We start from the raw sequence: 22612 nt of genomic DNA, 5'->3' as shown, positions 1-22612 counted from the left end.
CAGGGCCAGTGTGGTGGCACATACATTTAATCCCAGTATTCAAGAGGCTGAGGCAAGCTGATCTCTGGGAGTTCAAGGCCAGCCTGGTCTGCAGGGTGAGTTTCAGGACGGGACAGTCAGAGTTACATGGTGAGATCCTAATTCAAGGAGAGAGAGAGAGAGAGAGAGAGAGAGAGAGACAGAGACAGAGACAGAGACAGAGACAGAGACAGAGACAGAGAGACAGAGACAGAGACAGAGGCAGAGAGACGCAGAGAGAGAGAGGCAGAGATAGACAGACACAGAGAGAGACAGAAAGAGACAGAGACAGAGAGAGGCAGAGAGAGAGACACAGAGAGAGAGAGAGGCAGAGAGAGAGACAGACAGAGGGAGACAGAGAGAGACAGACAGAAAGAGACAGAGACAGAGATAGGGCAGAGAGAGGCAGAGAGAGAGTCACAGGGAGAGAGAGAGGCAGAGAGAGGCAGAGAGACAGAGAGAGAGACAGAGAAAGAGATAGAGAGAGATGGAGAGAGGCAGAGAAAGAGATAGAGATTTGTCAGAACAGTTACAATAGTCATACAGTTAAAATGAGAAGCATTAGTTAACAAATATAGTTCTTTGCATGAACTATATTTGTAGCTATTACCAATTGCTGACAATTCTTTTTATTTGTACTTTTCTCTACTTTTCATAATGCCAACAATGACCTTGTATCAGGTTTACAATAACAAAAATGGTAAACAATACAAACTAAAGAAACCATATATCCATCTTTACAAAGCAATGGCCCAGAGTGTGAGGCCATGGGCCAAAATCATCAGTCAAGTCAATTTTATCTCTATGTTTGTTTACTGGTTTATTTTTCCTAGGGTTTAGAACCAGGGTTTCAGGCGCACTAGGCAACTGTTCCATTTTTAAGCTGATTTTAGCCCACTCCCACACTCAGATAGCTTACTGAAGAGTGGGCCCCCTACCAACTTTACCCAAGAACTCAAAAGCCTCAGTAGTGAGGGACATGGTCTAAGGGGACCTTTGATCGGTCTGTAACTCAAGGTCTGAGCATAGACACGTGCGTGTTGATCCCTCCCTCAGCCCTTCCCTTTTGACTCTGTAAACACACTCTTGCAAGTCAACGTCAGTGTCAGTGGAATTCAAAAGAGGCACAGGGGCCCCCAGGTAACACGATGCACCCAGCACACATCTGCAGTGCCAACAGGTGCAAACAGCTCCATCGTCTAAATATAAATCGACTTTGGGCGGTTTGGAAAGAGTCTGTCCCACTTCCTACCCTGACCAAGCAGAATGAAGTTCTTTTTATTCTGATAAACATTCACTTCTTCAGTTGGAGAGGAACAACATTAGGACTAAATATTAGGACTAAAGATATTAGAGATTTCTCTTCCAGTTCTTAGATGAGATTCTTTTGGGAAAGTTTTGAAATGAGTCAAAGGGATAAAACATTAACAATGTTTCTTTATTGTGTTTAAGTTTCTAACATGTGAATAAAAGAATGGTCTTACATGGAAACCAGAAAAATGACCTGTTTTCAAATTTTTTATTTTACTCATGTTTAAAAATGTCATACATTTAGGAAACATATTTTCATCATATCCATCTCCATTCCCCAAAACTTTTTCCAGATACTCTAATCCCCTTCTCATTCCATGTCTTCCTCTCTTTTTCTTATAACTTATGGAGTCCAGTAAATACTGTGCATATGTACAGTGTAGAAGCACCCACGGGAGCATGGGTTGCACCCTCGAAGTTACCTACAGCTGCTGTGACTTCATGAGAGCAAAGGCCCTGCCACCTCAAGAAGACACAGTTTCACCCAGGAGTGGTGGTGCACACCTTTAATCCCAGCACTCCGGAGGCGGTGGCTGGCAGAGCTCTGAGTTTGAGGTTAGCATGTTCTACAAGAGTGAGTTCCAAGACAGCCAGAGCTACACAGAGAAACACTGACTAGAAAAATAAAAATTAAGAGGAGGAGAAGTAGGAGGAGAAGGAGGAGGAGGAAGAGGAAGAGGAAGAGGAGGAAGAAGAAGAGGAAGAGGAAGAAGAAGAGGAAGAGGAAGAAGAAGAAGAGGAGGAAGAGGAGGGGTTGGGGATTTAGCTCAGTGGTAGAGTGCTTGCCTAGGAAGCGCAAGGCCCTGGGTTTGGTCCCCAGCTCCGGAAAAAAAAAGAACAAAAAAAAAAAAAAGAAGAGGAAGAGGAAGAGGAAGAGGAAGAAGAAGAAGAAGAAGAAAAGGAAGAAAAGGAAGAAGAAAAGGAAGAAAAGGAAGAAGAGGAGGAAGAGGAGGAGGAAGGAGGAGAAGAAGAAGAAGAAGAAGAAGAAGAAGAAGAAGAAGAAGAGGAGGAGGAGGAGGAGGAGGAGGAGGAGGAGGAGGAGGAGGAGGAAGAAGAAGAAGAAGAAGAGGAAGAAGAAGACAGCAACACACCATTTCACCACCATCCTCCCTAACTTCTGATTCTTACAATCTTTCTGCTCCACCCGTTTCTGAGACATTGCCCCATTCCCTGAGGGAGATGCTGTTATAGATATTCCATTTAGGCTGGGATCTCCAGCCACCTTTTCTGTGCATTTTCTAGTTGTAAGATTTTAATCGGCAGAAAGGAAATCCTACAACAGGCTCTAGAATTCTTCGTCTTTGCCAAGTCCAGCCTTGCTTTCTTCAGCCATGACGTCATCTGCTCAGCGACCAGTTCTCAGGGAGCCATCTTCCCATTCCTCGTTCTCCACCACCCTTGCCGATGCACGTATCCCACGGTGCCTTCTTATCTATCATGTTGGGAAATGTTCTCTCTGCGCATCCCACAGCACCATCTCCATCTCCATCCTGCAAGAGTGGTGGCTCCACCGATTCAGGGAATAACCTTGACCCTAAGTCATCATAAGCAGAACATACAGTTGTAACCATGTCTTCCAGAATGATAACAGGGCCGATAATACTTCCTAGTAGACAGAAAGAGGCTGCGACTAAAGACTCCTCACCCGAGAGTCTAGCCATTGTTCTCTCTAGATGCTACTCCCTCCGCCCAGGTCTTCAGCAGTGATTCTCAACCTGGAGGCCTCGACCCCTTCGTGGGTGAAATGACATTTTCTCAGGGGTTGTATATCAGATATCCTACACATCAGATGTTTACGTTATAATTCATTACAGTAGCAAAAGGAAGTGGCAACAACATAACTTTATGATTGGGGTTCACCTCAGCGTGAGGTTCTGTATTAAAGAGTTGCAGCATCAGGAAGGCTGAGAACCTCTGGTCTTGAGGGCACTATGTGAGTTCCTCTCACATCTTTCCCAAGGTCGTGCCCCATGCTGGGGCGGGATGCAGCTCTTCTGATCAATCATGGTCCCGTGAGAAAGCCACATAAACTCTTTGGTTCACTAAACTAAGGAAGAATCCGTCCTTTAGTCTGTCACTGAATCTACATTTGTTCTTATCTCCCCAGGAAAAGGAAAAACACATCCCAAACCTTACATACATTTACTGGGTATCATTTATTAGCTTACGTGCTTCTTAGGAATAAAATTGTTTCTCCCATTTTTCCCCCATTTTAAAGAACATTGGAATCGGCACATATTCACTGTGCATAGTTCTGTTTCACAAGGTCTGCATTCCTGCAAATATTTAGCATACTTCGAGCTTGTCCTCTGCCGTCTTCGCTGTCCTTCCTCCCCTCCCCCTCCTGTAGTCTTGTTTCCATGGACAGTTTCAGTTCCAGTTTCACGTCAAGTAGAGACTCTTAATTTATGTCCCTATATAAAATCCAAGTACTAACAGTGAGAAACAAGGCATGCATTTTTCCTCTTCCTAGCACCTCCCCCTAGTCGCTCCGCCCCCTTCCTCGCCCCTTGAAGCTTCCATCCCGGCCTCAGCTTCCCTGTCCCGCTCCCCGTTGCTTTTGCTACCTGGGATGTGTGCTCCAACACTAATTTTGGATTTTGTTTGTTCGTTCCGTTTCTGTGAAGAATGACATTGACATTTTGGTGGGAATGCACTGAGTACGTAGATGGTCTCTGGCTGGATACTATTTTTGTACTTATTCTTCCAGTTCACGAGGGTGAGCGGGGTCCCTGTCTTCTAGTACGTTCCCTTGTTTTCCTTCATCAATTTAAGGTTTGTTATAGAGGCCCTTTCACTCCCTTAGTTAGATTAGTTACAAGGTATTTCTTTCTTTCTTCCTTTTCCTCCGAGGTAACTCTCAATGGGGTTATTTGCCTGATCTCTTTTTCAGCACGTCGGTTATTGGTAGAGCGGAAGGCTACTAGATTTTTTATGTCTTAATTTTACGTCCTGCTACTGTGCTAAGTGTGGTGATCGTTGTTGGGGTGTTCTGGGGGAGTCTTTATAATCTCCTTCCTTTCCTGTGTGCATCTTTTTATCATTCTCTTTTCTTTCTTTTTTTTTTTTTTCTTTTTTCTTTTTTTCGGAGCTGGGGACCGAACCCAGGGCCTTGCGCTTGCTAGGCAAGTGCTCTACCACTGAGCTAAATCCCCAACCCATCATTCTCTTTTCTTACTGCCCCAGCTGAGATTGCAACTGCAGGACTGAATAGAAGTAGAGGAAATAGTGAACACACTTGCCTTGCTTCTGCTTTCTGTGAAAATGATTTTGAGTTTTCCTCCATTTGCTTGGTTATAGGTCTGTCTTACGTAGCCCCTGACATTCCTTATTTCATAGTTGCTGCAAGATTCTTAGCAATCAGGTAAGGTTCAACTTTATTAAAAGCTTTTCCTTTGTCCACTGAGATGGTCCATTGGGTCTGCTCCCTTTCTTATTGATTTGCAAATGTTTAATTATCCCTGAATCTTTCGAGCAAAGCATAGTGGCCTTTGGACAATTTAGGTCCAGGCGTGGTAGTTGGTATATACCTTTCATCTAGGCTGCACCTTCCGCTGGAGGTCTACTTAAGGACAATGGAAGAAAGAAGGCTTTATGGTTCTCTGACTGCTTGCACTTACTTGCCAGCACATCTGTTAGAACCTACTTGTTTAGGATTCTAGCTCATACAGAAGACCAGCTGAAACACCCAGCAACTACTACATAGACACATAGACTCTTGGACTTCCCATTCACAGCTGCATGCATATATATATATATATATATATATATATATATGGAGAAAGTTCTGTGACTCTAGAGAACCCTAACTAATAATGAAATTTTTTTTATTTATTTGTGGGTTTTGTTTCATTTTGTTTTGAGACAGTTTCTCTATGTAGCCCTGGCTGTCCTGAAACTCGCTCTACAGACCGGGTTGGCCTCAAACTCTCAGAGACTCACCAGTCTCTGCCTCCCAAGTGCCAGGATGAAAGGCGTGTGCAATCACTGAATGGCTGCGGATAATCTTTTTGTTGTGTGCTTGAATTCAGTTTGCAAGCATTTTATGGGGCCTGTCTGCATGGCAGCTACTCAATATGTTGTTGAATAAGTGAATAAGGACTGAGGCAGTCAGATGCCGAGGGCACAGAAGACAGGGTTGCTTCTGTCAGCCTTGGGGGGAACACTGTGGAAGAAGAGTCATGTTTATGCTTGGCCACTGCTAAGTCTTTTCATTTATTTTTCTGGGAGGGGATAGTTGTTAATAAGAGAAACTAAGACCAAGTCAAAGCCAGATATTATAAGCAGGAACTTGGTGTGTGTTGACTGAAGGGTTGAAAATTTCCATGTTCACTTTCCTCTCATTGCCATACATTGAAAGAAGGGGTATGTTCCTGTCTAAGGATGGGGCCAGTTCTCATGCTCTGGGCTGCCATCTGCTCCAAGGTCCTCCAGATGCATCCCAGCTAGCTCTGTTCTAATTGAAGTAAAAGACTGCCCTTTTCAAACCCATAGACGCCACACTCCTACCTACCAAGACTGTGGTGTCCCACAACTAAGTTTAGCCCACTCTCCCGATTTTAAATAGTCATCTGAACCACAGGGGAAATTACTGCTCACGGTTTCCTAGATGTGTGTAAGGAAGATGACGATTCCAAACCCTTGCGCCATAAAATTACATTTGCTTGTTCCAACTTCTTCCCAGCTAGGGTCTGATCACCCTTCGCCTGCATATATTTTGCAATACTTCGTGGCTCCATGTTTCCTCCTTCCAGTGACGTGCTCTCTTCATTTGTAGCCAGCACTTGGTTTTATTTACTTTCAACTTATGGCTAATGCAAAGAGATCTTCAGTTTCAATAGCAGATTCACAGGCAGTCCTTGATCAGATTTGCCCATCAGAAAAGAAGGAAGGTCCTTATTACTTGGGCTGGGGATGCTCCCATTAGAGCCTTGGGCTTGTATCAGGTTATTGTAGCCCATTAGTGTTATAATCTTGCCTGTCTACTTATATTGAAAGCTGCTCCTATATCGCGCGCGCATAGAGTAACCCACCCCCCCCAAACATGCTAAAGTTTCCATAAGTCTAAATATCACCAGTATGAGTTAATGAATAGTGACCTTCTTGTGTCCCGTTGTTCTCAAAGCAAGAATACTTTTCAAAAGTCGTTGGTAGCTGGGCCTGGTGACACACCTTTAGCTCCAGCACTCAACAGGCAGGGGTAGGCAGATCTCTGTCAGATGTAAAGCCGGAACAAGTGGCTAATTAAGGTGTCTATGTAACCTATCAAAGCAGACCTGGCCATCAGGCTCTTCCCAGATCCCTCAGCCCCTCATACCCTATCCCTACCCTAAATTTCTCAGCCCAGAGGCTGGGTTGTCCTTCCCCTAGCTGCCCTTCCTATATATGCCGTCTAGACATTTTTGTTGCTTGAGTCTTTTAGTTTACCCCTTATCCTCCTGGTCTCTTGGTCAGTATCTCCTCTCCCCTCCCTCCTCTCCTCACGTAGCCTAGCTCAGGGTCACATTTGCTCTGAACTCTCCCAGATGTCTCTGCCTACGGCTATGCTCTCCCTCGAATCCACACTCAACCTTGTTCACCGGACTGGTAGCCATGTCCTTCCTCTCCCTCTTTCCCTCTCTCCCTCTCTCTCCCCTTTCTCCCTCCCTCTCTCTCCCCTTCCTCTCTCCCTCTCTCTCCCCCTTCCTCCCTCCCTCCCCCTCTCTTTCTTTCTTTTCTTTATCTCTTTCTTTCTTTTTTTTTTAATTCACTAAGTTCAAGTACAGCCTGGTCTACAGAGTGAATTCTAGGATAGCCAGGGATATCCTAGAAAAGCTTTGTCTCAACAAACAAACAAACAAACCTCACCAAAAAGTCAGTAAGTGGTGGCGCACACTGATAATCCCTGGAAAGCCATAAATTTGCAGCTAGCCTGAACTACAGAGTTAAGTTGGAGATCTCTGTGAGCTACATAACAAGATGCTGTTTCAAAACAGTAAGGGTGGGTGGGTGGTAGATTTGTTTTAATGTGTTGACTTAACACTTTTTAAAGTTGGCAACCCTGTATCAATTAGCAACATCCCGAAAAATTCACTACTCATTAAAGGTAGAAAACTATGAGCCTACCTCAAGTGGCCGCTCAGATCCATAGATTTCCCAAGAGGAGTCATTGGTTCCTAAAGTCACTATCATGTACAGAACCCCAGGGGCACAGAGGCTGGGGACAGCAGATGGCTACTGTATCCAAGTCAGGCAGTCTCCTAAATACACCACTAATCCTCAGCCACGACTGCAGTCCTGTGAACATGAGAGTGATGTTCCACCAGATAACATCTCCAAGGAAAAGATTTTGCTAGCGTAATTAATGGCCAGAAAGCAGGATTCAGCGAATGCTTGGGACACTACAGCTGAAGATGCAGATAAAATCAAAATGGGGAGGGAGTGGAGAATACTTGCCTCTAGGCACTCTGGGAAGGTCATAGCCATCTGTAAACCCTGGGGCTTTTTGTCCTACATAGGGCAAAGGAGGAGCCAGTGGAAAGACAACACAACACTGCCTTTTACACCCGGGAGTCTATGATCTGGTTAGAACTTTGTTATAAGCAATAGGGAACTTTGCACACAGCCTATGATCCTGGGTCAGTCTCTCTACAACCGGACCTTCCACCGTAGGAAATCGCCTCCACCCCTTGGCGTGGGTACCCCGGCTCCTGATGAAACTGTGACCTGCTGTCCCTGTCCCAAATCCTGGATTCCAGCCCTGTCACTCGCCACACGCTGCAGATCACGTGGCGGAGTGCTGCTCGCCCCAAGTATGGCTATTGGTCCGCGGCTCGTGTCCAGATTGCTCATTGGCTGAGTCCCGCGTTCACGTGGGGGAGGGAAAAGGGGGTCTTGGAGAGCACCCTTAGTAGGGAGAGGTGGCTGGAAAGTTAAAGGGCGCCACGGGCTGCTGGAGCCAGAATCCAGAGTGCTGAAAGCCAGAGAGCAGGTGAGAGGGCTGCTGTTGCAAGGACCAAGCCGAGTGCCTGCCCCGCTTTTGCCGTCGTGGTTGCTGTCACTGTCATCCAGCTCAGATGGTGGGGCGGGCTGAAGGGTCTCCCCTCCATAGTCAAGAGCTGTACCGGGTACGTACCTCCCCAAGCCTCTAGCTCAAGGTACAGGGCCAGGAAATCTGCGGGTGAGGGGCACGCTGGAGAGTTCCCCGCCACTTAACCACTTGTCTCACTTACACTGACTCACAGGGCTCAGGTAGTTTGTCGCTTCAACGTGCAGAAACATCTCAGGGACTCGAGCTGGGATGGAGCCTAGAGGGGAGCCCCGAAATCCCTGCGCCGAGTTAGCCCGCGAAACGTAGCCAGGGGGGACGTCCTGAACAGAAAAGATGTGGCAAGTCCTGTTATGGCACATCCCCAACCTGAGATTTGACACTTTTGGAGGACAATTCCAGGTTTTTGCTGCGGAATCTGGAGTCCAAACACAAGCCCCCCAGGGCCTCAGTTTCCCGTTTTACGAAATAGATGCAAGAAACCCCGCGTCCCAGCCCTGACTCCATCTAGTAGTGTGGACTTGTTCCTACTACTCCCTAGTTTGGTTCAGATCACCCTTTGCTGCACTCAGGCAATAGGATCGAGGTGAGCTCCACCCGGGAACGGGGCAGCCCGCGTGGGGGTGCTCGTGAGGCGCTGCTCCCGTCTGGGTTGTCCGGACGCCAGGTCCCGCCCTGGTGTGATAACTTGGGCTCCTCCCTCTTGTTCGTCTCCGGGAACTAAGCCCAGGCCCTACCTCCGGGACACCCCGACGCTCACGTAGTTCAGTGGCAGCAGTCAACCCTGTCACTTCTCTTCAGGCTCTCCCATGAGGCCAGCGAGCAGCGACCCCGGCTGCAGCGCCGCGGGAGAGGTAGGTGCAGACCCTGTCGAAGCAGACTCGTGGGGAGACCGGGGACCGGGTGCAGGCACAGCACCCTCGGAGAACGGCTGGTGGGATCGGGACTCGCTGACCTGCCCCCAGGGACTTGTTCGCAGCTGCCGTTTTGAACCCAGAGAAGAGGCTGGGAACCGGACAGTAGTTTCAGAACAGTGGATGGCAGGCCCACGGAGAAACAGAGACGAGAAAGCTACAAAAGTCTTGAGTGGGGAACTTGTAGAGTTGTTGGAATGTGGCCCTCTCTCAGCTTGCGGGTCCAGGAGAAAGAAAGGTTTCTTCTAGGCAGGGAAGGAATTGGTCCATTTGGCAAAGACGTCCAGGAACCAGGGAGAAAGTGGAGACAGTTGAAGTCGGGCCATTTAGGGGAAAGTTAGTGGGAAGAGACGCATCGTGGCCCTGTTAGCAACTCTGTTGGTCGGAGCTGCGAGTGACCTCAGAAGAAAACTTATAAGAGTTCATTTGTTAAAGCTCAGCTGAGCAGAGGCATTCTTTTTTTTTTTTTTTTTTTTTTTGGTTCTTTTTTTCGGAGCTGGGGACCGAACCCAGGGCCTTGTGCTTCGAGCAGAGGCATTCTTAGGCCTGTGCTTCCTGCTGCCTTTGACTGGTTCGGGCTCTGTCATTCAAAGCTACCCGACTGCTCATTATACAACCCCATTCAAAAACATTTATCTCCAAGGATTGAGGGGCAGGTATGCATTAAGGCTGGAATAATTAGGGTCTGTGTACAAAAGGGAACCAATGTCAACTTCGTACATGTATAAGTATCAGCTAAACATTTGGGGGAGAGAACAGAGAATTGCTGAAGGGGGAAGGAGTGGATGGTGGTGTCGTGGATTGATCGTGGATTTTTATCTAATGAAGTATTGCAGTGAGCTGTTAACCTGGTTTTGGCATCCGAGTGGAAGAGTTACAGAAAGAAGGTCTCAGTCAGAAACTCAGTCGCTCAACTGCCTGGAGGTTGTGTGGGGTTATTTTCTGTTCAGACTTGTCAAGTTTAAAAGAAATATTACTGGCCTTCTAAGACTGGCCAGCATCTTGAGAGACCACATTATTTTACTAGGACACAGAAGGTATTTCTGCAAGTGTCCCAAAGCTGGCCCAGGCACCCTTCAGAGGCAGTTGACTTCTGAGGCACCCACGTGAACGCGGAGTGTGTGATTGTCCTTGGGAAACAGCTCCTTAGGCTCCCAGGATCCTGTCCTGCAACTAGTGACCGGATCGTATGTCGCTCTGCTGGTCAAAAGTGCATCCGTGCTCTCTGCTTCTGTCTGCTTCCTCCGTAGAAGGAAAAGCCGGGGGCAGTGTTGGAGACAGTATAAGGGCTGAGCATAATTCAATCATGTGTGGGCGTGAATGGGTTTCCTCAAGCACCTGTCCAGGTGCCTTCCTTTAGGGGACTTTAACTATTGGCCGACTGTCACAGTTTCTGGAAGTACTTCTGAGTGACCGTTAGTTATCACTGTCACAGTCTGTTGAGACACCCTGAGCAGAAAGTCAGGAAGGCTAAACTGAAGTAAGCCCTTTAGTGCACCAGTTCTTGGACGAGCATCGGGTTAATAAAAGCTGGAATGTTCTGGGAGGACGATCATCACATCACACCCTTGACGGTGGCCACAAGGGTGTGGCCTTAACCTGTCCTTAACCTGTAGTCTTGATGATACTCAGAGGGAAAAAAAAAAAAGAAGGATTTCCAAGCCAGGCCTGCTTATGTAATTTCACAGGGCAGGAGTCCCCATGGTAACTCCTGGGCTCTCAGAACCTCACATTTATTCTTCCTTTCATGGAAGAATCTTACCAAAAAAAAAAAAAAAAAAAAAAAAAGTTCTTGGAAATGTTAGTGGGATTGTCTCCTGAGCTCAGGCTCTGATTAGAAACATGTCTCTCCAACCTCAATCTGCTTCTCTTACAGTTTAGTAATAAAGGGAGCCCCCACAGCAGGCTTATATCCTGGGCTCCAGTTGTACCCAGTGGCCGCAGCTCCACTCTTGACCCTGAAGGCCTAGAGCACAAGAGCTTGCCCGCCTGGGTTGTAAGGGAGCAGAGTCTTTAGTGCACTTGGGTTTCTGCTTCCACTTGAGAATTTTCCACCATTTTCTATCAAGCTGCTTCAAAAAAAAAAGAATCTTTCAAGCAAGCATTCGATAGGCACGCCTGAGGCTGGTCTGAGAGCTCGGACGAGGCGCAGAGGGACTCTAATCCTTGTGCTGACTCAAGCCAGGAGGAAGTAAGGGCCTAGCAGGGGGGAACTTCTCTCCGGCATTCCCTCCCAGCTTTTCTAGGGTGGGCTGTGGGGAAGGCCTGGAATGCGGACCACATGCTGTTATGTAACTGGAGTTCAGCTTTAATGCATATTTAAACAGTTAAGGAGTGCCTAGGTAAAAGTGGAAACTGGAGGAATATTTCTAACAAAATTTTGCAGTGGACATGAATAACTAAAACTCAATTTCTTAAGTAATGAGTCCTTTTAGAAAAACTTGAGATTGTCAAACCCATTGATTTTGTTTGTTTGTTTGTTTGTTTGTTTGTTTTGTTAAGGGATCGGTTCTGTCAGAGTATAGGAACAGCCTTGTGCATGGCCCTGAGCCCACACCCAGCACCTTTGCTCTGAAGCTTTTCACTGAGTTACTTCCTTCCCTGGAAGGGAAGTAGTGAGACATTGGTTTTGCGGGTACAAGAAGCCCTTAGAAAAAAAGAGGGCTGGAGAGATGGCTCAGTGGTTAAGAGCACTGACTACTCTTCAGAGGTCCTGAGTTCAATTCCCAGCAACCACAGCGTGGCTCACAACCATCTGTAATGGGATCTGATGCCCTCTTCTGGTGTGTCTGAAGACAGCTACAGTGTACTCATATATAATAAATAAATAAATCTTTTAAAAAAGAAAGAGTAAAGAGGGAGCCTGATATGCTTTGTTCTCTCTCATTGTTTGTTGTTGTTGTTTGTTTGTTTGTTTTTTATTGTTTTACCCATGAAAATAGAGTTTCTCCTTAGCCCTGCTATCCTGGAACTAGATCTGTAGACCAGGCTAGCCCTGACCTTAGAGTTCCACTTGCTTCTGCCTCCCAAGTACAGAGAACAAAGACACACACCACTGCTGCCCTGTCACTTTTTTTTTCCGTTATGTATTTGGTTAATTAAAACAAGAAGTTGAAAGAGTATTTATGGGTCAAATGCATAGTCCCCCCAGCACTTGGCAAACGATTTCACTTTTCAGGCAGCCATGGTGAGCTTGTGAGCAAGGTCCCTCCCTGTTACCACACACCTTTACCTGTAGCTGCATCATTCCTTCTCTCGAGCCAAAAGATTGGAAATCTCAGTTTGGAGGGTTTTTTTTGTTGTTGTTGTTGCTGATGCTGTTGGTTTTTTTCTGAGACAGGTTTTCTCCATGTAGCTTAGGCTGTCCTGGAACTCTCTGTACACCAGGTTGCCCTTAAACTCAAAGATCCTCCTGCCTCTGCCTCTGGAATGCTGGGATCAAAGGCATGAGCCACCTGGCCAGATTTGAGATTTTAATCCAAGTTTTATTACCAGCTTCTTCAGCTGAAACCATTGCTAAGTATCCTATAAATTTAGTAAGGAGAACGGCAAGAAGGTGGGCGGCTTTAGTGAGGTGTCCGAGTGGCTTTGAATGTTTTCTTAAGGTTCATTTTTCTTCCTGATCATAGAGGCAGCATTGTTATAGAAGACACAAGGAGACACAAGGCAGGAAACACTTTAAGGAAATATGTTGTAGGCATAGTTTGACAATTTTAACCATAGAATGGTCCCTGCTATCCACACTCGATGCAGTCATACCTAACAAGGTTCCCAGGCCGCCGCAAGCCCGGAGTACTCTGAATTTCCTATACTTTCTGCAGCATCCCCCACAGTCCCAGAGGTCATCTCTGTGTCATATGCCCAAGCACCTCATTTACATAGCCGGTCTTGTGCATTTGGGCCATTATTAAGTAAAATAAAGGTTCCTTGAACAGCAGCCTTGTGATCCTGCAACTGTCTGATTCCCGAGATGCCTGTAAGTCCCTGGTGGGCTGGTGGCGCATGGACCCATCACAGATATGTTGGCTAAGGGGTGATTGGCTTCTGAGGAAAGGAATAGGACTCTCTGTAGGGTGGGGTGGCCTCATGTAGCTTAGAATGAAAGGTGCACAATTTAAATTTCTTAGTGTTATTGAACTGTGATTTGACTACAAAGAGCTGAAGCTATGGGAAACGAAAATGTGAGAGTGTACTGTATCTCGACTCAATTTTCTATATCCATACTATTTTCTCTCATAGCTGGTATTGTGTACAGTTTTGTCTGCTCTTTTTCACATTAACAATACAAGATAAAATTTTAGCTTGACACATGGCCATGCCTCTAATCCACACCTCTAACCTAGGAGGCTGAGGCAGAGGCAGAGGCAGAGGCAGGCAGATCTCGGAATTTGGGGCTGGCTTGGTCTACACATCTAGACCATGTTAACCAGAGTTATTCAGTGAGAGAGACCTCTCTCAAAAGCCAAAAATACAAAGTCCAAAGCATAAGTAAGAATGTCCATGCCATTTCAATACTTTTACAAATAATGAGATTAGTGGTATAAAATTAAATGGTGTGGATATGGTGCAATTGATTTTATGAGGCATTCTTAGTTCTTAGTAGGCATTCTCATTTTTCTTTCTGTTAATTTCTTTACATTTTAATTATTTATTTAGGGCAAATGCTATGTTGTGTGCTGTCAGAGTGAAAATGATAACATTTAGATTATGACAAACTTTGATAATAAGAAAAAAACTTGTCTTTTATAGTTCATTTCCTAATCCACTAGGTAAAAACAAGGACTTCTAATATAAATTTTCTTTATTTTTGAATTTAACTAGTTTACTATAGACAAGAGTTTCACTATACAAAAAAAAAAAATAGATTTTCTCCTTAGCCGAGGCTATCCTGGAACTCACTCTGTAGACCTGGCTGGCCTTGAACTCAGGGGTCTACCTGTCTCTGCCTCCCTAATGCTGTCTCTCTGCCTCCGTTGCCTTTGGACTGCTTTTAATTTTTATGACAAGGCAAAATATCTACCTGTATATCATGGTATAAAGAAATGAACTGCTCATTCTTGTTCTAAAGGAAAGTATACTAGAGCAGTAAAACCCTCCCTTGAGGTTGATGAAAATAAGTCTGTGTCCACTCCCATCAATGAGTTTCCGTGTTTAAAGCGTAGTGCCTGGTGCCTGGAAAACACCAAGTCAATATTTGCCTTATAAATTCGGTGCTTTTGTATTGGATTAAGTCAGTATTTATTACTCAAGCCACGAGGCGGTCACACTTTATACCTATTAGAATGGTTATCTTTCAAAAAGATAATGCAGCCACTACAGAAAATACCACGGTGTTTCTCAGAAAGTTAAAAATTAAATGACTAGGGCTGGAGAGATAGTTCAGCAGCTAAGAGCATTGACTGCTCTTTCAGAGGTTCTGAGTTTAATTCCCAGCAACCACAGGATGGCTCACAACCATCTGTAATGGGATCTGATGTCCTCTCTTCTGGTGTGTCTGAGGACAGTGATGGTGTACTCACACAACACACAATAAATACATAAATCTTAAAAAAAGGGGGGGTGTTGGGGATTTAGCTCAGTGGTGGAGCGCTTGCCTAGCAAGCACAAGGCCCTGGGTTCGGTCCCCAGCTCCGAAAAAAAACAAAAACAAAAACAAAAAAAAAAAAAAAAAAAAAAAACAGACTATGTGACCCAGTGATCCTACCACAGGAGGGATAGGGAATCAGTATGTTGAGGTGACATTTATTGTCTCATACTCATGAAGTAGCGCTCATAGCCAAGATAGAAAATCTAGCTATGTATCTCTTCATGGATGAATGCACAAAGACCATGCGGTGTGAATAGACAGTGGAGTGCTGTTCAGTCACAGACAAAAATGAATCGGTGTCATCGGTGTCATTGAAGAAACTCAGAGAGGAGCCTGGTGGGCACTGTGCTAAGTGCAACAAGCCAGTCACAGAAAGACAAGGGAACGCACCTATGTAGAATCTAAAAGGGTGAGCACACTGAGTATGCAACAGAACAGTGGGACTGGGGAAACATCCACCCAAAGATAGAACTCTAATTCTAGAGGAGGAATACATTCGAGAGACCCATTTCGTCGCAGCAGCCATCGTTCATAACAGCGTGTTCCTGAACATTGCTTAGGGTTGATTTTGGGTTCTCACCACGCCTCCCAAGTATGTGAGGAGATTCATGTGAGCTGTGTCAGCCGTCCCACAATGTGTACATATGTCAAAACAGCATTTTTTTTATTGCATTTAGTTATTTAGTATGGGTGTGTGTGCTCTATTCGGTGTGTGTAAGAGTCGAAGGACAACCTGTGGGAACCGGATTCCTCCATCAACTATGTGGGTCTCGGGGATTACTCTGAGCCATCTCACCAGCTCGGAAATATAAAGTTTATTTGTCAAATAAATAAGTCTACAGTGTACAGCAGAAACAATCCTCAGATCAATTGTTTGTGGAGCATATGCTACAAAAGGGGTGTCAAATAAGTAATTCTTAGTCAAATAAGTAATTCTGCAAACAGTAGGAAACCATAATTCTTTTGTTTTGGTTTTTTTGCTTTTGCTTTTTCAAGCCAGGATTTATCTGTGTAGCCCTGAAACTCAATCTGTAGACCAGGCTGGCCTAGAATTCAGAATCCACCTGAGTCTGCCTCCCTAGTGTTACGATGAAAGGCATTCCCCTTCCCCTCACAGGAAACTATGATTTTTAATGCCTCTCATTCGTCTCTGTGGTCTATTAGCATACAGGAGGACCCCAAGACAGCCTGTTAGAAAAGCCCATGAATTAGCCTTTAAACTGTCCAGTTCCATAGTCTCTTCTTTCTTTCTCTCTTTCTTTTTTTTTTTTTTTTTTTTTTTTTTGGAGCTGGGAACCGAACCCAGGGCCTTGCGCTTGCTAAGCAAGCGCTCTACCACTGAGCTAAATCCCCAACCCCTCCATAGTCTTTTCTTTGTTGGTTTTACTCTTAGCTTCTCTTCCCATTCACGCCCCCAGCCCCCAGTTCATGCTCCCCTCCACACAATCTTTGTAGAAACCTGTGTCCTGTGAGACCACATGGGAGCGGTGAGCCCAGATGAAAGGCAACATTGTGTGTCGGTCTGTGCTAGAATGAGGCTTTAAGCATCCATCTGACCTCTTCGCTGTCTTCTCTCACCTCCCCTTTCCCAGACTTCTAGCCTGCCCCTCTAACGTGATGGCCGTGGACATAGAATACAGCTACAGCAGTATGGCCCCTTCTCTGCGCAGAGAGCGCTTCACCTTCAAGATCTCCCCCAAACTGAACAAGCCACTGAGGCCTTGTATTCAGCTGGGCAGCAAGGATGAAGCCGGCAGAATGGTGGCCCCCACAGTGCAGGAGAAGAAGGTGAAGAAGCGGGTGTCCTTCGCCGACAACCAGGGGCTGGCCCTAACAATGGTGAAAGTGTTCTCGGAATTCGATGACCCACTAGATATTCCGTTTAACATCACTGAGCTCCTAGACAACATCGTGAGTCTGACGACAGCAGAGAGTGAGAGCTTTGTTTTGGATTTTCCGCAGCCTTCTGCAGATTACTTAGACTTTAGAAATCGGCTTCAGACCAACCATGTCTGCCTCGAAAACTGCGTGCTGAAGGAGAAAGCCATCGCGGGCACCGTCAAGGTCCAGAACCTGGCATTCGAGAAGGTTGTGAAGATCAGGATGACATTCGATACCTGGAAAAGCTTCACAGACTTCCCTTGTCAGTATGTGAAGGACACTTACGCTGGTTCAGACAGGGACACATTCTCCTTTGATATCAGCCTACCGGAGAAAATCCAGTCTTATGAAAGAATGGAGTTCGCCGTGTGCTACGAGTGTAACGGCCAGTCGTACTGGGACAGCAACAAAGGCAAAAACTACAGGATCACCAGGGCCGAACTCAGATCCACCCAGGGAATGACTGAGCCGTACAATGGGCCGGATTTTGGAATCTCTTTTGACCAGTTCGGGAGCCCTCGGTGTTCCTTCGGCCTGTTTCCAGAGTGGCCTAGTTATCTGGGGTATGAAAAGCTGGGGCCCTATTACTAGTGAGTTGACTGCAGTTGACAGTCTGTGTCTCTGATCAAGGTGGAGGTGAGAACGCGAGGCCAGAGGGAAGTTGATCTGCCATTAGGCGTGGTTTTTGAAAAGACAGGATCCTGTTCACCTTTTTCTCAAACCGGCAAGTCCAGTGTGCTTCCATCACGCCTGGTTTCTTGCTCAGAGGAGAGGAGGCGTGCTGAACCTCTGTGGTATCCGGGTTGGCCACAAGGGAATGCACAGGATGGTGCCAGAAGGGTCTGGAGAGGAGCCAAGCTGGCAAGGACAGAAAGCTGGCCTCCCTTCCACACTTGGTCTTCGAAAGTCACCCAGAAACCAGGCTCCAGCCTTTTCCAGCCTTACAGTTGACCTCGAGGTCCTGCCCTGCCCATGGCTTTCCAAGTGTCTCCTTCATTCCACACGGACTCGGAGGGAGTCGTCTCAGTTCTGTGACACACTGGCCTGATACCCTACAGCCTCAGAAGAGGAATGGGGGACAGCCGTTTTCTGTGCAAGCTCTTTCACTACATTTCCTCCCCTTACACAGCCTATCCAGTGATCTGGATGTGATAGTCAAAGCAAATAAGTAGTTTGTGTCTGGGATAGGCAGTCCCTCCCCTCTCTTCCTGACCCCTCCTCTGTATCCCAACAGAGAGCAACATATTAGTTACTGGAAAGTCATTGGTTCCCGTGTGGGGTCACATGGCACAGCACCGGGACGAGGTGGGACAGTCTGAACTTTTAGCTTTTCCTCTTGGACTTTGGGGGAGCTTTCGAAGCACTCAGTTTCACCCCGAGTTTTCAGAAGACTCAGTGACAAGCTGTGTGAGCTGCTTTTGTTTGAGAGAGTCGTAGCTCTCACGTCTCCTGGAGTGTCCACTTCAGTGCCTTGTCTGAGACTTTCCAATAGCAAGACTAGCATATCCTGGAATCCTCCAGAGCACGCTTAAATGTGTTTGCAGTATACAGTCATATTCAGGATGCTTTACGGACCCCCAAGGACACTGAGTAGGTTTTTTTTTTTTTTATTTATGGTGTGTATTATAAAAGGATAGGGGAGAAAAACCTTACCAAGTTTTTCTATGTTATTTTAAATGTCAACTCTGAGGTATCAGATGAATTTTTCTTAACCATATTGGATTGCAGTTATCATTCGCTAGTGTAAGACTCCTGGAACTCTGACTGTTGGGTAAACCTCCAAACCCTGTGATTTTCTTTAGGGCAAATTAAAATTTTATAGGGGAGTTTGGAAACTTTTTACATGCATATTTGTAGACATTTAGGGGTGTTGTTTTGTTTTGGAAGTTTGGTAAAAGACGTCTGCTTTTCTTACTAAAGTGATGTTTCCCTGAGACAAGAGGGAGTCTCACAGATTCAGAGGCGGGGTCGCTGAGCGTAGCCCTTTGCCCTCTGACTTCATAAGTTAGCAACAGGCAGACATCAAATGTTTTTGATCCTAGCGTGTGTGGTTTATTTTTTATCTTAACTTTTTCACTTTTGAAGTGTAAAGCATTTTGACTTTTTTAAAATGTTATTTTCTATGATATCTTATTCCTAAAACTGGTACTAGTCTGTAATCTGTGAATTGTATATTGTGCCTCTCTCAGAGGGGTAGCGATCTGGGGTTGCATGCTGGTATCTGTGAGGAAATCACCTTTGTAAAGTGAAGCTGAAATTGGGCGATGGGGAGTTTGTGTTTTATCTAAGCATACCTTTATGGGCATACTTTAAATGTTCCGGATTTGGTGGTCAGAGCAGCTAGATTTAAATTGGATGGAAGCAAAACTGATCTCTTCTGGGTCATGCATTTTGTGGTAAGAAGGAAGGCAGCCAGGGGCACTGTTACTGCAGACTACAGATCATGAAAGGGCCTGGGGGAACTACAGAATGAAGTCTATCGAGTGGTGTAGAATGATGACCTTCAGACATTCCCTGTCATAATATGAAATATGGTAATTCCATGTTATGTATCTCTCCTAATACAGACATACCATCACCCCCTTTTGCCCAGATTTGCCCCAGCTTTCTTGCTTATGGGCGCTAGTTGAACCCCCAGCCAGCACACCTGGGGTGCACACCCACTGCTCAGCTCAAAGGGCATGTCTTTGCCTGCTTGTCAGGACCCTTCCCGATGAAGCAGCCTGTATGCTTGACTTCCTTATCAAGGCTGTCACGTAGAGACTGAAGAGTCTGTCTTCTGTTTTCTGCCTCCAACACAGCCCTTCTCCTTTTGACCCAGTCTGTCCCATGACTCTGAGATAGCCGCAGGAGCTGCATTGAGAAACTGTATGCTGCGTTCAGAGTTCACCATTGTAGACAAATTTACACACCTCAGAAGATGACAGGCCCTCTTGCTTGAAGATTCCACTGCAGGCTTGACCTGGAGATCTGCCTTCGTGCAATTCTTGGTTATGGTGCTGGATGGATTCCAATCCCCACACACTGTGATCCAGGAAGGGAAGGCAACTCCATTCTCAGTTCCACATTTATTTCCCCAAATTCCCTAGGGTGCCTTTCTTTACAAAATGGGTACAATAAATAAGCTAGACCACAAGACACATTCTCCATGTTTCTTTCAGGAAGCATTTGGGTATTGTAAGAATTCTTCTTAGGAAACCTAGGAAGACAATGGAAGTCTATGGTTCTTCAGAAACTGAAGCAACTTGAGTCAATGGTGGGAGTTATTTTATCCCTGAGATGGTAGCTTGGTGGCTCCTTGTTCTGGTAAGGTCTGTACTCAATTGTGTCTCCTGGCATAATCACAGAAACTGCAGATAAGATGTTCTGGAAATCCTGGGATCTTACCTGTAACGGGATCTTCCGGAGTCACTCAAAGACGATGTGGCAGCGAGGAGGACAACAGGCAAGAGAGGACTGGTTTCTCTGGCTGAGGGCTGTGAGGTACCCACAGCTCCATCAGCAAAGCTGTGTGTGTTTCCACGGTGTCGCTGCTAGTTCCCAGAGACCCCTGGGGCCCAAGGACTTCTAGAATGCACACGTGATGCTGTTACACTTCTGCTTTAATGTGAACATTCAACTGACCGGGCTTGACGTCACTGTATGCCTAAATGTGCCTTGTCCAGAAACTTCTGCATGTTTGTAAGAACTATTTTTGTATACATTGGTAGAGGGGAGATGCACTTTAAAAAAATCACAAGAATGGATGTGTGTGTGTGTGTGTGTGTGTGTGTGTGTGTGTGTGTGTGTGGTGGAAGAGAATGGTTTCTTTGTATCTCAAAAGTGAAAATGTAATAAATACAGAAAAAAAAACTTTCTTCAATTTTTTAGCATTGGAAGAAGAAGGGGAAGCATATTTTAAGTCAATGTTATTTCCAGACATGTCTTTTTTTTTTTAAGGTATAGATTGTATTTGTTCAGTGGATGTGAAAAGCTGAAAGGCTTTCAGGGTGGGGAGGGGGCAGTGCTTTAAGCTATCTGACAGTGAGAGTGGATGATGCAGCCTTCACCTAGAACCAGAGGGGAGGAGCAGAGGTGACCGTTATCCTCCACACATCCGAGTCATCCAAAGTCATGACTCTGCTTCCTCCCACCCTCCTTCCCTCCCTGGGACAATCCTGGGGAAACTATGGGTCTCGCTTGGCTTTGAACTACTCAACCTCATAGACACAGTATCCAGGAAAATAAACTATCTGCTGGTGTGGCCTAGACTCCCCAGTTGAATAGCAGATATGTACCCTACATGAGATTTTCAGAGAGTTCAAAAAAAAAAAAAAAGAAAGAAAATCAAGGGGTTGAGGGGGAGGAGGAGGGGGAGGGGTAAAGTGCTTGCAGCCCTCGGCAGCTGTGGAAAGGTAGTGTGAACAGAAGTTGTGCAGCTAATATGTAGATCCAACCATGAACTCCATCTATAACTACTGTGACTTGAATGTGAAATGTCTCCCAGTCTGGTCTGAAGTTAGCCTTCCTATTTTTGGGAGATGGCAGGAAATTTAAGAGGTGGGGCTTGGTTGGAGGACATTAAATCACAAGCAGGGAAGGGTGCCTTCGGCCGCACCTCTTGCCCTGTGTCTCTTCCTGACTCCCTCTTTTTCTGGGCTGCCCTGAAGTAAGCTGCATGGGACCCCCACGCTAATTCTGCTGTGGTATTCTGCCTCACCAGAGGACCACAGCGTTACATTCAACTGACCAGGACCCAAAATAAACCTTCCAAGTCGCGCTCTCAGTCATTTGTCACAGTGGTTTGAAACTGATACACTAGCTTTCTCGAAAAGTCTACATTGCCCGCAGTTGACTAGTGCAGAAATGGAAAAAAAAAAAAAAAAAGGCAACATTGCTCTTCATGAATATGAAACAGAATTTTAGAATGATTAATTGTGAATCCTTTTATCTAGTCTCTAAAATGACTGAGATAAAAACAAAGTAAAAGAGAGACAATGTTCCCAGAATTCTAAGTGCCCAGCTCTGCACTGTCACTGGGATGGCGGCTGCTCAGGTCCCTTTTGCGAAGCAAGTCTCGGTGGTTTGCACCCATTCCTCTGTGTGTGCATAGGCCCCAGAGTTTTCCAGTGGAACCAGGAGCCGCAGAAAGATCTTGCAAACCAGAGCCTTGCATTCTGCTGTTTTCTCTTTTGTTTTTAGACAGTCTCTCTATGTGGCCCTGGATGTCCTGGGCTTCATTATATAGACCAGGATGGCCTGCAATTTAGAGATCTGCTTGCCTCTGCCTCTCAAGCGCTGTGATTCTGAGTACTATTCTGATCTCAGCCATTGACCCACCAGACCCTCCTGAAGTGAACACAGATAACTGAATGAGAATAAAGGAAGTAGGAGACAGAGTGGTGGCTTGAGTACTTCTGAGATTAGCCAACATGTTCAGTCTTTCAAAGACTTCTGAATACAAAGTCCTGTAAGAAGGGCCATGAATCACGGAGTAAACTGTACTCTTGAACATTGTTGGACTTTCTACACTCATTAATGTGCAAGCTGCACAGAGCAGCAGAGACCACAGTCTACAGCAGTGGTTCTCTAACCTCCTAACACTACAACCCTTAATACAGTTTCTCACGTTGTGGTTGAAGGGCTCTTTGATAGGCCCAAGCAGGCAAACATGGGACCAGTAGGTCTTCCCTTCCCCATATCTCTCCCCTGTTAGATTACATCCCTAAAGCTAGGCCCCACGTCTATCCACCTTTTTGGCCACTGACTCATTCCTGAGACTCATCACAAAGTCCAACTATCAAAACACCAAAGATCCAGGAACCAAAATCCATTATTTGGCCACACTGGCTAACTTGTCCAATCAGGACTTACCAGTTCATTTTAACACAAACT

At 45.8% G+C, this 22612-nt stretch overlaps 1 protein-coding gene across 4 annotated transcripts; it reads left to right on the top strand.

The window, feature by feature from the left end:
- Positions 1-8224: 8224 nt before the first annotated feature.
- Positions 8225-20590, top strand: Ppp1r3b (protein phosphatase 1, regulatory subunit 3B). Of its 4 annotated transcripts, none has more exons than XM_006253216.5 (2): positions 8225-8299; positions 16450-19874. In XM_006253216.5, the coding sequence occupies exon 2, from the start codon at positions 16475-16477 to the stop codon at positions 17327-17329; it is 855 nt and encodes a 284-aa protein (XP_006253278.1). In that variant the 5' UTR covers positions 8225-8299; positions 16450-16474; the 3' UTR covers positions 17330-19874. The 4 variants fall into 4 exon arrangements, 3 of the variants coding, with proteins under 3 accessions (XP_006253278.1, NP_620267.2, XP_006253277.1); NM_138912.2 differs by having other exon boundaries at positions 8233-8435; positions 16450-20590; XR_010058276.1 differs by lacking the exons at positions 8225-8299; positions 16450-19874 and adding exons at positions 8442-9210; positions 11773-12118.
- Positions 20591-22612: the final 2022 nt, after the last annotated feature.

This window comes from Rattus norvegicus, chromosome 16, assembly GCF_036323735.1.
Source record: "Rattus norvegicus strain BN/NHsdMcwi chromosome 16, GRCr8, whole genome shotgun sequence".
Classification (NCBI taxonomy): Eukaryota; Metazoa; Chordata; class Mammalia; order Rodentia; family Muridae; genus Rattus; species Rattus norvegicus.
This window is presented reverse-complemented; position numbering and strand designations above follow the sequence as displayed.